This window comes from Arvicanthis niloticus, chromosome 2 (genome assembly GCF_011762505.2).
Source record: "Arvicanthis niloticus isolate mArvNil1 chromosome 2, mArvNil1.pat.X, whole genome shotgun sequence".
In the NCBI taxonomy this organism is placed as follows: domain Eukaryota; kingdom Metazoa; phylum Chordata; class Mammalia; order Rodentia; family Muridae; genus Arvicanthis; species Arvicanthis niloticus.
In genome coordinates, this window is record NC_047659.1 from 131,170,421 (window position 1) to 131,184,165 (window position 13,745).

The 13,745-nt window shown below is 41.1% G+C and overlaps 1 protein-coding gene across 12 annotated transcripts in view; it reads right to left on the bottom strand.

Annotated features, from left to right (window-relative positions):
* Positions 1–13,745, bottom strand: part of Ptprt (protein tyrosine phosphatase receptor type T) — a 1,076,931-nt gene that overhangs the window by 371,741 nt on the left and 691,445 nt on the right. For all 12 annotated transcript variants that reach the window (XM_076930177.1, XM_076930174.1, XM_034495571.2 and 9 more), the window contains exon 8: positions 10,124–10,420. In XM_076930177.1, coding sequence (XP_076786292.1) covers positions 10,124–10,420 — 297 coding nt within the window. The remainder of the gene's footprint in view (positions 1–10,123; positions 10,421–13,745) is intronic.

The following is a 13,745-nucleotide window of genomic DNA, read 5'->3' on the forward strand; positions in this document are numbered from 1 at the left end:
TTATTCTACAGAAAGAAGGAAATAGCCAGAGAAATAGGAGATGCTTTTCAGGACACACTCCAAGAGTGTTTCTGGCTTCGGTTGGAGCAACTGGAAATATGGTATGTGGTCAGCTACAAAAGGAGAGTCCTGGACAGGCATACAGTTCCTTGGAACCATGTTGCTGTGTATCAGAATAAGAACTGGGCTCAGATGCTGAGAAGAGATGTAAGATCAGGACTGGACCAATGATCAGCCAGTAACCTGGAAGGGGAAGCAGAGAGGAGAAAGGTCCACTGCAGTGAGGTTGATATTTTATGGCTACAGAATGAGAAGGCGCAAACCAGAAGGTCCTGGTCAAGTTGAGATATAATCTGGATTAAATAAAAGCTCGAGGCTGTCTCAAAGTTATCCCTTGCCACGGGGAGGAGAAATTACACATAACTCCTTGGCTTGGCTTTTTCTAATCAACAGTTATATTCTCTGTCTGATACTGGCTCCACTTAGTACAGCTGAGTGTTTTATTTGTAGCATCTGTGGAGTAGATTTCTGTAACATAGTTTTTCTTTATTCTTCAGGACTTTGTCCATGTATACCAGGAAATACAATCACATTCCTGTTTTCCTCCACCCAACGTTTCCCATATTCCCAAATATGTGCTCCTCAGAATTTCAAGCATGCTGCCTCTGCTGCTCCCTCATCTTCTTTCTCTTCTTTATCCACTTTTGTCATCGTACAGATGTAGAGCTTTGGGAAGCCTAGCAGTGGCCAGAAAGCCTAGTAATGACCACACCTTCAGAGGAGGAATGATCATCCTCCCTATATCAGCTATAAACTGCTAAAGGTGCTTTTGTAAAAAAAAAAAAAAAAAAAAAAAAAAAAAAAAATGTGTCCTAGAGGTAGATACAGCCTCTTCTGATAATGTCAGAATTTTAGCTAGCTTGATTGTGTGCAGATAAACCCCAAGTTTATGAGTGTGCTAGGCATGTCATGCCTGAAAGATAGCATGTCATAGTGTTCCTTCCCATTCTTTGGGTCTTACATTCTCTCTGTCTCTTCCTTGATGTTCCCTGAGCTTTGGGGGTGGGGAGGATGGAGGGTTAAGCTGGGTAGTGATAGTGATAAAGATGTCTTGTTTAGGGGCAAGCACTCAGTTTCCTAGTCCCTTTGTCCAAATATGCACCGCTGCACTGACTGCTGCCTACTGTGTACAGCATGTCTTAGAAGCCTGCTGGTACTATTGGCCCCTCTTACACATGAGGGGGCTCATACGTGGAGGAGATATATAACTTGAACAAGGTGTCCTAATAAGGGGAGAAAGAGCTAGACACAGCACATCCTTCTGCCTACAAGCATGTGCTCCCCTCTGCCATCACCTTGTGGATTTATACTTTGGAGGCTGAAAGGTGATTATCTACCAGGTGTCACAGCCATGGTCAAGATGTCTCAGCCCCAGGCCAGGGCTCTTCTCAGTAACCACTACATTACTGCCTGTGTAGGTGAGGATGTCCTTTACAATGTAGGAAGAGGATGTTCATTTGATGAAACAGCATCTCTCTCTCTCTCTCTCTCTCTCTCTCTCTTCTCTCATAAAAGACTCTGCAGTGCTGAGAGATTTCTTCTTGTCGTATCTTCTAAACCTGTGCCTCCCTCCATTCTTTTATTTTTAATTCTGTATAATTCTTTAATGAACCCACACTTTCCTTGTCCACAATTTCATTTCTTCTTCTGTCACAGCATGGAACTTTCCATCCTCGTGACAGAGTTCTACAACAAAGGTTAATTACTTTATAATTTCATTCTCTTAAAAAAAAAAAGCACACTAAAATTGCTAATTTTAACTGTGCTTCTTGTCAGTGGGTTCATGTAAATTCACTGTAATTAAACCAGATGTTTTCTTATGCTTTCAAGTCAGGTGGTAATTTAAGGGGGATTTTCATTTCAATAGGAAAAAGAACAGATTGTTGTCAAGGAAAGCGGCTCCATTCCTTGTTTCTTTCCCTCCCATTCTGTCCCCTTCCCCATCTTGTCTGCCCTGTGGCCTCTCCTCCTCTCTTTACTCTCAATTCTCCATTTACATGTCTGTAAAATGGGTTTACCATGGAGAATTTAAAAGGCAGGAATAAGTTATACATCAGAGCCATGGAATAGGAAGCTGGGGCTTCTGCTTTCTTCAGCCTGACCAAATTTTCACCATGAATTTAGGTGAAATGATCTCACTGGCTGCTTGGCTGGTAGATTGTTCCTTATACAGATGCCAGGAACTAACTTAAAAATCAAATTTAGCTTAGCAAAGACCTCAGCAGATACCAGTGCATGTAAAATGAGTCCTACTGAGCGCTAGGTTTAAAACCAATAGCTGAGGAAACTATTTAACATATTGAAGTGGACCTGGCTGCCAGGCTCTTCCATCATTGTTCAATGCCTACCCATTACAGGGTATAGCTGGCATACTCTGCCCCCAACCTAAACTGCTCCAGCCCAGAGCTGGGCTGTCCTTCCCCCCACGGGCCCTTTCTATATAATCCAGACAATTTCGATTACCCGCTCTTTCAAGCAATGAATATGTTATGGAACTTGGAGGCAAGCTATCAAGAGTTAACTTTGGCAAGCCAGGACAAGTGAGCTTTGATTGTACCTGAAGGACCCATACAAGCCCCAGCTTATGAAATGATGTCCATTCATGAACACTGGGATCTCGTGAGAGGGGGAAGGACTTTGGTGTCAGGTACTCATTGGCTCTTTCACTAAGCCAATGGTTTATGAGCACACATTATAGACCACCATCCCTCCTCTTACTAGAAAATATCCATCAGGGACTAAACCAAAATGAAATCTCTATTTCATCAAACTTATATTCGGAGAGAGAGAGAGAGAGAGAGAGAGAGAGAGAGAGAGAGAGAGAGAGAGAATGAATAAGCTAAAGAGCAAATGCAAAGTACAATATAGAGACCGAGAAAGCCAAGAGGCATGTTAGAGAAGCTCTGAGCTTTCCTAGCACATGGTCAGGGGAAGTCACATAGGCAATACTTAGAAATGTATGGATTCCTCACCTGAACAACCATGGCAACTGTAACTGCATGGTGTTTGGCAACAGACTACAGGAACAAGAGTGTGAGCAAAAAGCCTAACTCACTGTAGGCATATGGAAAACATAACTGCATTTCTGCCTATCACTCACAATACTGCGAGCTCATCTTGATAATCCCTACAGTGCAATAAGCTGAGGTAAAATGAGGCCGTTAGGACCTCTTAGGGTATGTAGTTTTTTATCCTTGTAGTCTGACTTTGCATTGTATTACACATGCGTTGTTGTTATTTCCTATTACACTTTCCCTCCTTGCAGGCCTTAGGTGCCACCTCTTATTAGTGTAGATGTACCTATCTCCAGCAGCACACACTCCCCTGTCTGGCTGCTGCAACCTACAAAACCAGGTGAGTTAGACTCATTAGAACTGTACACAAAATTAAGGCACTGAGCCGTGGTACTTTTTCTTACATGACAGCATTTGAGTTTAAGCCTGTTTTGCCACATTGGGATAATAGACCTATTATATGTGGTTAAACCTATTAAAGATCAATTTTGTTAATATATTTTATACTGTTACTTATTATAATCAATTATATTTTTATGTATTGTTAAGATTACATTCCCGTATTATACAATAGGGAAAATACTGCTTGTTCTTTCATATTCGGTGTGAAGATTGAATCAGTACATAGTGCCTGTGAAAATGAAAACTGACAGGCCTTCTCTGAAGGAGAACTTAATTGATTGTACATTTACCCTTTGACTTCAGCAATCCTACTGTGAAGAATTTACCTGAAGATACATTTCCACAGACACCTAACAACATACACACCAGGCTGTTTACTGTAGTGTGACGACGGTGTGCCTCTTTATACCAAGCAGCCAATCAGCCAGCAAATATGATACCTGAAATGAAGGGATACAGAATGACCTAGATGAGAAAAAGTAGGTCATAGTGAATAACTGAAACAGCCACCGCTGGACACAGGCATCTGTCCACACGGACACGAAGCACCAGGACACTATTAGTAGAATGGGTAATTTCTGATATGGACTGTCTTCTAGGACAGAAAGCAAACATAAACACGGGTGAAGTATACACTATTCCATATTTTAAATATGAAACATATATAAGGGAAAGGAGACTTTGAGTTCTGGCATGTGAAAGGCTCTGGGTTCAGTTGGGTTGTGGGGAGGACTAAGGGAGGGAGGAAAGGTGAAGAGGGAGGAAGAAGGAGAAGAAGGATGGGGAGGAGGAGAAAGAGGAAAAGATTATTTACTTTTTTACTTAAGAAACTATATAAAATAGAAATAAAAAATAATTAAAAAGTCAAACATAAATTTAGCTTGCATCCCTCATAGAAGAAGTTTATTTTTGTGGGTGTTGAAGATATAATTGGTACAAAATGAGAAAACAAGATTATAGAGAACCTAGTCCCAGGTGGTGTATCTACAGTAAAGTACTATGCCTAAGGCTCAGAAAACACATAGCAGAGGGGGCAGAGAGTATGTAAGAGCCAGAGGACCAGGACATCTAACGTGAAATCTTATATATAGTATCTTCTATATATGACAGGAAGATGCAGCCATGACAACTCAACAACCTGGACAATGGCAGTACCAACCAACATGCCAACAGGATGGAGAAATCTCATAAGACTCCTCCTCTAGGAGTCAATGAATGGCTGGAGACAGGGAGAGAGGAGAGAGAGAGAGAGAGAGAGAGAGAGAGAGAGAGAGAGAGAGAGAGAGAGAGAGGAAGAAGAGGGAGGGAGGGAGAGAGAACGAGAATGAATCAGTCTTCCCCAGAGTCTCTTAATTGGTTATCCAATATAACGTAGTCAGACCTAAAAACATACACACATACTATACAAACAACACTAAATAGAAAGTAAATAACAAAATGTGGTATTTTACATTTAAAATGTCACTCTTTCAGGTCTGTACTGAAGAATACAAATGGATAAAGATTGTGACAGTTATTCCTGAGAATGAATCTTTTATTTTAAACATGCAATTTTGACTTTCTTATGAAGCACCTAATTTGCATGTTGAAAACAGTAGTTAACATTTATTTTTCAAAACATGGCTGGAGGAAAACCTTAAAATTAAAAGAACCTTAGTTGGCTAGCAAATTAATATTAAGATCATTTAGAAACTCTGAATGTTTGAACATAGTATTTTGAATGTACATCCTCAGCAGTACACAGGTTAGGGCAGAGAAATGAAAATATTCTGCTGCCTAACTTGGTAGGTTCACTGTTTGTTGGTGGGTTGGTACAATTCGAGGTAGTGGAAATGAATAAACAAGTGGATGTGGAGAATCCGGGGTCTTCACTATTGGAACACATGTGTGGAATGTGCAGAAGTATCTAGAGGCGTTGGGATTCAGATACAATGGGCTCATGATTTAAAACAGTTGAATTATATTCTCGAGCTCTTTCTTCCTGGAGCAGCTATAGGCATTGCCGTTCCAGTGATCATACCCAAGACCAGTCTTAGTGCCCAGAGACCACTACCTGTAGAAGCAAGCAGGAATTTTCAGGCAATGATGACCGTAACGTCTTGAGAGAAACATTACAGACAGTCTGGAACATTGCGTCATGCCAGAATCAAGGGTGACTAATGAGGATATATAAAAAGGGGGCTCCTAGAACTTACGTAACCATTGTTAAGATGTAATGAGAAGTACACAATACTACCTTTTAATGTCTTAATGAAAAACATGTCTTCCATCCTGGTTTTATCATACATAAATTTAACAATAGAAGAAATATGAAATGAACAGTGTGTTGGGCTATTTTTAAATGACATTATTTACTTACAGTCTCTTGAGCTTGAAGGGATTCTTTCCAGCCATGGCCAAGACAATTTGGTCACTCAAGAAAATAAAAATACTGATGAAGCTGAGTACACTGATTCAAAACTTGGTTGTAAACTAGAATCCTAGACACAGGGAAGATGATGAGAAAATGCCTCTCTGAATAAACATGTTAATCAGAAAGTGTAGACAAGATGGCAGACTTTAAAGCACCAATATACAGCTGATTTTAGTTAAGACTTATGAAGAAGTGCTAAAGTCATTGAGTAAAGATTTGGTGTGATCATAGGACATTTATATCATCTCAAAGCATCACAAAAGAGGAAATGTATCAAAAGGGAAACATATTTATGTGTTTATATCTGACTGATGTATTTATATTTGCTATATATATTTATGTGATATATATATGTGATATATATATTTATGTATATACATATTTATGTTTATATCTATGTTTTCTCTGTTAATTAACTACATGTGACATCATCACACAGGGGCTCCCAGAACTTCCATGACCCTTGGCAAGATGCAATGAGAAATACACAGTACTATCTTTCAATGCTTTAATGAAAAAATGTCTTCCATTCTGGTTTTATCATATAGAGCTAAGTTTAACGTTAGAAGAACTATGAAATGAACAGTGTGTTGGGCTATTTTTAATCATATTGTTTAGTTATTTTGTTTACAGAAGTATATACAGATAAATGCACATGTACATGTGTAGGTATGAGCCCTGTGTGTATCTGTGCATGTGCATGTATGCACCATGGAATGAAAGTAGAGTTCAGAGGGCAACTTTCCAGGGTCTGTTCTCTCCTTCTACTTTGTGGATCTCAGGGATCAGACCTTGGGTTGTGAAGCTGGGTGGCAATGCCTTTACCCACTACACCTCTTTGATGGCCTATGTTGACTCATTTTAGGGAAATGTTAACTTTCTTAGATATTCTATAATATTGTTGATATATACTAGAGTGTCTTTATTCTTTAGCTATGCTCACTGAAGAGATATTTTATTAATTATTCAAGAAATTTATATAAGCATACAATGTATTTTGATACATACATAACAGCTTTTTCTCCTAACTCCTCCCGGATCCACTATTCTACCTCTCCACCTTGTCCCAACTTTATGTCACATGCTTTGCACCTCCTCAGACTTCTTATGTTATTACATTTCCACAAGCTTAGCTGTAGTTTGGCTAAAGGTGATGACATAAAGATCTGAGATATTTGTAAAAGACAGAAAATTAAAAGTCCATTTATTTTTTTTTATCAACAGCCATTTTTCCTGATAAAGCCAAGTGTCTCAAAACTTCTCTTTCTAATAGACAATTATTCTACAGACCCTCATAGGTATTGGTGTGACTGATCCTGAAAACTTCCCCAATATCTATGTTTTGAGAGCAGGTAAGAGCAAAATGAAGTCAGTGAACCCAATCTTGGGGGCTGCTCTTTGGCTCTCAGAAGGAAGTTTCAGGTATACATCAGTACCTCACTCTCTCACTTCAACCTTGGTGTCTTCTCAAAGTGAATGAGTTTCTAAGAGAAGGAGCCAATGCTCTTTCCCTCTAGGTAGAAGGGAATCTACCCCCAACCTTCAGGGATTGTCCACAGTACTCTTGATGCATGTCTTAGTCTAAACTACTCAAGAGTATGATGCTGGTGGGGTTTAAGACTAGCCTCAGAAACATATTAAGACAATGTACCAACACATAGAAACAAATGCAAACTGTCAAAGACTATCCACACCCACTGAAACCTTCCAGCAGTTTCTGAGCTGTGGCCTCAGAAGAGCTACAGACCAAGGAAGGGTGTCTTGTATACTGGTGTCTTTAATATGATAATGTCCACACATCTCCTGGAGCAGGGATTGATGTTTTATTAATGATGTTTACTCTAAATTTAATTTCAAAGCACTGCTGTTCCCACATTGTTTTGATAAAGGCTTTGTGGTTTATTTATTTTCCTCTTGGTGGTAAAAATGAGAAAGAGAGAGGAGAAGACATAGCTTAAAGCTAGGATTTGGGACTTGCTGTAGACGGAGGCCATTCTCAGAGTGCAGCTCAAAGGGGCTGTGTGAACACTTGAGAAGAGCTCCCTCTGAGTTGCTCCTTGGCTAGTTCAGGGTGGTTTGTCAACAAAGGCTCCTCCCTGTCAGCACTAGGGGTAGCCTGGTGATAGCAACCACTAACCACTCCCTATCTACCACCCTGCTTCTCCAATCAGGACCCAGGTATACTGCCAATCCCTTAGGATCCTCAGTATACTTTCTGAACCAGTACAATGGTTGGAAAGACCCTGGAGATGGGTCCCACAGCATCTCAGTGGCAGAGTTGTTTGTACCAGAGGCTTTCTTGTCAGGACTTCTTTTTTTTCTGTTATTGTTTGAAAATGTAGTAGTTATGCTTATTGAAAACTTATTGCTGGGTCTTAGGCCATTTTTTTTTAAATCTATGACCCCCTTTAATCAAGTTGATTTTATAGGTTGGAAAATCAATGTCAAGAGATTAAAAAGGGGGTGCCAGGTATACTGGCCTAGAGAGTCTACTTTCTCAATAGTGCTTTTCTATCTTCTGGTGGTAGGGACTCTGTATTTCTGAAGCAATGGAACCAGACATAGGGGAAGCTACACTCTGTCCCCCAGCTTGGGCAGCTGACACATAATTCACCCTAGAGAGCTCTTCTTGCAACTGCCCAGAAGTTGTAATATGGTTTTCTTCACTTTGTTGGCCTATTTGTCATCCCCTACCCAAACTCTCCTTAATAGTTTGTATACAAACTACATTGAGTCATAGTCTAGAGCCATAAACAGCCAGGCCAAGGAGACAGCTAAAATACACAGAGACAAGAGTTTCTTAGACACCACAAATTCTATCCTATACAAGACAGCTACTGTGTGGAGCTGTATGCAGATTGTACTAGAACCCTGGGAAGAAACAGCCAAGAAGTTTGAGGCAAAGAAAACTTACAGAGAAAGTAAAATTGAAAAGAAGTCTTGGAATAGCAATAGAAGAGTCTATCCTGCATACATAAGGGAGACGTCAGACTAAAGAAGGAATAGCACTGGCAAGAAGGTAGTTATGTGTGCTACCACAAAGGTCTCTGCATCCCAGCATTTTCAAGATAGGAAGCACATCCAAAGATGCAGTGTAAGAAGCAAACTCTGTAGAGCTTTGAAGGGTTAGAGGTAGTGTGGAGTGTGTGGGTGGGTGGGAGCTGGGGTAGAGTGGGGATAAATGGGAGAAGTAGGGGGAGGTAATATGGTATGGGGGAATGTGGGATGATATGGGGGAAGGTGGGGTGGGATGGGGGAAGTAGGAGGGTTATGGGGAGATGGGGTGGTTTGGGAGAAATTCCTAGATTGATTCTTTTAGTCTCTCTCTTGAGCTCCCAGGTGTAACTTATTGAAAGGAGGAACACAGGAAGATAAGTCAGCATGGACGAGAACATTCATTCATTTTGCAATACATGGTATTTGAGATGCCTGTGGGACATCCAGGTGGATAATCAGCTTTAAGCTCATTCAATGTGCATACTAAGCCTTAAGCTATTCTATGTTTTCTTGTTTTAATTTGTGCAGAATAAAGTTGTCTGAGTTTTCAATCTTGACATGTTTAAACAGAAGGATAAAGACTCTTTCCAGGAGGCATCTGAAGAGTTAAGACTTGGGTAGAAAGAGTGATAGAACACAAGGGGAGAACTGGGGAGGCAAGGGGTCACCATGAGCACAAATTTATGACTGAGCTGTCAGTATTCATGGAAACATGACATTACTCTGGAACTGTACTATTCACATTCTGCAAGGTCACTTTCTGGGGACCTTGAGAATAGTGGGGAGGCCAAAAACAAAGGACAAAGGATAAGGAGTTGGATGGATCAGTAAAGTACTTCTTCTGTAAGACTGGGGACCTGAGTTTAGATTCCCAGCATTAAATAGAAACCAGGTATGGCAGAGCATTCTTGTATCCCCAGAGCTGTGAATGCCATGGTAGGATGATCTGATAACTACCCAATTTATTCAAATCAGTGAGCACCATATCCCAAAGAGAGACCATGTCCAAAAAATTCAGATGGAAAACATTGGAGAAGATAGAACACTGACCTCTGGCCTCCAAGTGAACGCACACACACAGGAATATACATGCAATGTATGTACACACACACACACACACACACACACACACACACACACAAGCAGATGGACAAAAAAATCCTCCTCACTTACTGGCATGAATCATGAAAGCATACTTAACCTTCTCCATTCCCATAAACTGGCCTCTCCCACTCACCATCCTCCTCAGTCTGTACCACCAGCTCCTCACTCTCCATCCGACCCTCAGGGTTGGACAGTAGCAGCCGAAGTCTGATGGTCATGAAGGGCCGTAGACCCCGCAGGGTATAGTGGGAAGAGGTCTGGATCACCTCTTCAGCCTCATACTGCTGCTGGTTGAACACATACTGGTACTGCACTGTGAGGTTGTAGCTGTGGCAGCGGGTCACTGCATAGCCAAAGGGTTCCCACTGCAGGGTCAGCTGTCGAGCCCGAATGTCCACAATCTCCACATTCTGAGGGCCATGCACAGGATCTGTAAAATACATACAAGATACAAGAGTTTTGAGGAAGCTGCAGGAAGCAGGAAGTATGTGGATGTTTTTGCTCTTCCAGACACAACTCAACTTCCCCTCGCTCTCCCATGGCTCTTGCCACCTGCAGCATAATTAACAGGAAGGCTTTCCTTAAACTAGTTTTTTTTTTTTAAATTTAAGAACACATGTCTAAGACAAAACAAAATACATAGGGTGGAAATATGTCATATTTCCTTCATAATAAAATATGTCAGTCATTAAAAATATAAAATTCTTAGCTGAATGGTAATGGTGCACCTTTAATCCCAGAACTTGGGAGGCAGGGGCAGGTGTATCTTGGTGTGTTCAAAGCCAGCCTGGCCTATAGAGAGAGTTCCAGAACAGCCAGAACTACACAGTGAAGCCTGTCTTGAAAAACAATAAATAGATAAATAGATAGATAGATAAATAGATAATGATAGATATAGATTATAGATAGACAGATACATATATACATGCATACATAAATAGATACATAGGTACATAGATAGATATAAAGACAGACAGACAGACAGACAGACAGACATAAAATTTCTTGATTGCTTAGGGCTTCACTAGAGTACTGCACATGCTTCTGGGATGGGTTGCTGGAGTTCTGTCCTGCCATCTGTGCTTAACTCAGCTGAAACTTTTCTCCACATAACTGAGGTTTCCCTCCTTTCCTCCTATCCAGTGGCACAATCTGGAACTGTGGTTACATCATGAACAGACATCCAACCTCCAATCCATCGGTATGATCACAACAGCCCCACGAACTCGGCCTTTGGATTCACCTCCACACTTTCACTTATAATAGGACATCATATCATTTGCTAGCATCCTATAGCAGTTCAGTCTTTGTCCCGTTCCCTCCACATCCTCCACGAACACCATCTTCCATTCCTCAGTACTGCAACACTGTCCCCAACCTCCTTACTTACCAATCTGTGTCCCAGTCCCCATATGTAGCAACAACCATGTCTTACTTTATAATCTGCACATCGAGGGATATTTATATTTTGCATGAGGTAAAGAATGACTTTTGTACTCAACTGATTAAAACAAACAAAATAGTAATGCTGGCGTTCTGTCTGGTATTTAACTCCATGCTGCTTGCAGGACATTATCAAGTTATACCATGTCTTTGAGTCTACTTTTTACTTAATTGGAAAATTAAGTGATAATAGCAGCTCACCAAACGGCAGGAGAGGGTAAAGCTGGATGAATTATCATCCTGAGCCATTAGACTTGCACCTGGAACTTAATAAGTACATCATATGTGATAGCTGGGGGTTTATTTGTTTTATAGCAATAGGAAGAGTAATAAGTATAATCATCCTTAAGATGCTATACACAACCCAAATGTCTTATAAATGACCATTCTGGGTAGAATCCTTATGCACTATGACAGACTAGAATACTAACACCTCTCCAGGCCTTGAGTTTCCAGAGCTGTTAGGGTAAGCTGCCTCTGGACCAAGGAACCAACAAGAGTGGCTATGGGTGAGGGCTTTTGACACCAGCTGAGGTCCCTAATTTACTGTGATGTAGGAAGTGTAACTTTATAACAGCTTTGCCAAGAAACACACTTCATTTGCGTGTCAGAGAGGAGGATGATCCATCCCCAAACCATGCACATCAGTAGCTCTGGCCTCTTTTCAACTGAGGAACTGACACTCATTCTTACAGCGCTGTTATCCATGGTGCAGGGTCCTATGTGCAAAAGAAAGTCAGAGTCTCAAAAGCAAGAGTGAGTTTGTAAAAGTGACATTGGATGAGTTGCCTGTTATGCTGAACCTATGTACAATGAAAGATAAACATGGATGCCACTCATAGTTAGGGGCTGTGACCAGGCATGTCCACTGTTACTCAACTGGATGTCTCTGGGTTGCCCAGGCTACAGTAAATACAGGTGTACAGAAATAGTGATGGAGGGAACTTCCTGTCTGCCAAATGTTAGCATTCCCTCTAGGCTTTGTACAGCAGGGATTTTTCTATCTGTAGAGATTCCAGAACTCTGTTGCTATAGACACCCAAGTAGTACCTTTCTAACACTCCTCCACTGGAAACTTCTTCAAAACCAATACTCCACCCTGGGAAGACAGTCATCTCATGGGCCTCTCCTTCTCTCATTAAGAAGTGAGAGCACCGATATTTAATACTCAGTTAAGGCTGAGGACACATTTTTGTTAAGTGTCTTTAATACTACAGCAAGCCATGTTGAATTCAATTTTTGAGATGTCCAGTATGACCTAAAAGCACAGATAAAATACTGTCAATGGAACAGCATCCAGGAAGTACTTGTTTCAGTTCCTGTAGAGGGACACTTGGAAGGAGGAACTGCCTCCTTTGACAAATGGATAAATCCAGGGTTACAGAGGTCCAGGAGCTTGTATAAAGTAACAAGTCTAGTGAGTGACCACATGAGGCGTTGAATTTGTATAGTTCTGACTCCGTGTCTTAGCTTGCAAGGGAGGTAAAAAGAGGTCTGGGACACAGCCACTGAAGGCATGCCTGCTGGGCTTGATAAATTGCAAAACTCCAGAGGAGGCATCTGAAGACCCCTCTCTAGAGCAAACCAAAGTTCTGAGGAATGAAATGATTGTCCTCGGGCCACACAGGGAGAGGCAGGGTTGAGATTCACAATCTGAGAATGTCTAAAGCCTTTGTTTTTCTCCACTATGACACCAATGGATGCTGAGGTCAGAATAGGAGCATCAACATGAAACAGACCTCAGCCACCAGGAATTTGGGAGAGACCTAGAAGAATCCTGTGGATAAACAAAAATTGTAACACAGAGGTTACTTTGCTCTTAGGAGCCTGGGATCTGCGTCTAAAGGGACAATGCTGGATAATGTTAAGCCGAACACTGAAAGCCTGTCCCCCAGCAAAGGGCTTCACTACATGTAGGACTATTGGGACACAGTCAAAGCCCTGGTTCTCCAAAGCATGTGTGATTGAGTTAGAGCATGGCTTGCAGCCAGACTCTGGCACTCAGTAGCTAAGTGACCTTGGCCAAGGGCACTTCATCTCTGTGCCTCCATCTCCTCATCTATAAAGTGGAAATTACTGCACTAATCTCAGAGGGCTGTTAATGAGCATAAAATGAACTGTAAAGAGAGAAAATTGCCTTTCCCTAACAGTGGGGATTCCTCTTATACAGAACTGCCTTTCTTGGAGAAATGCCCTAAGAAGCCTTTAAATAGTTTTTGTGTCTTTATTCTTTAGAATTCAGTTCTTGTATACAATAAAATATCATATCTAGTCCCATTTCGCTTCCAATCTGCCCCAAGTTCCTCAAACAC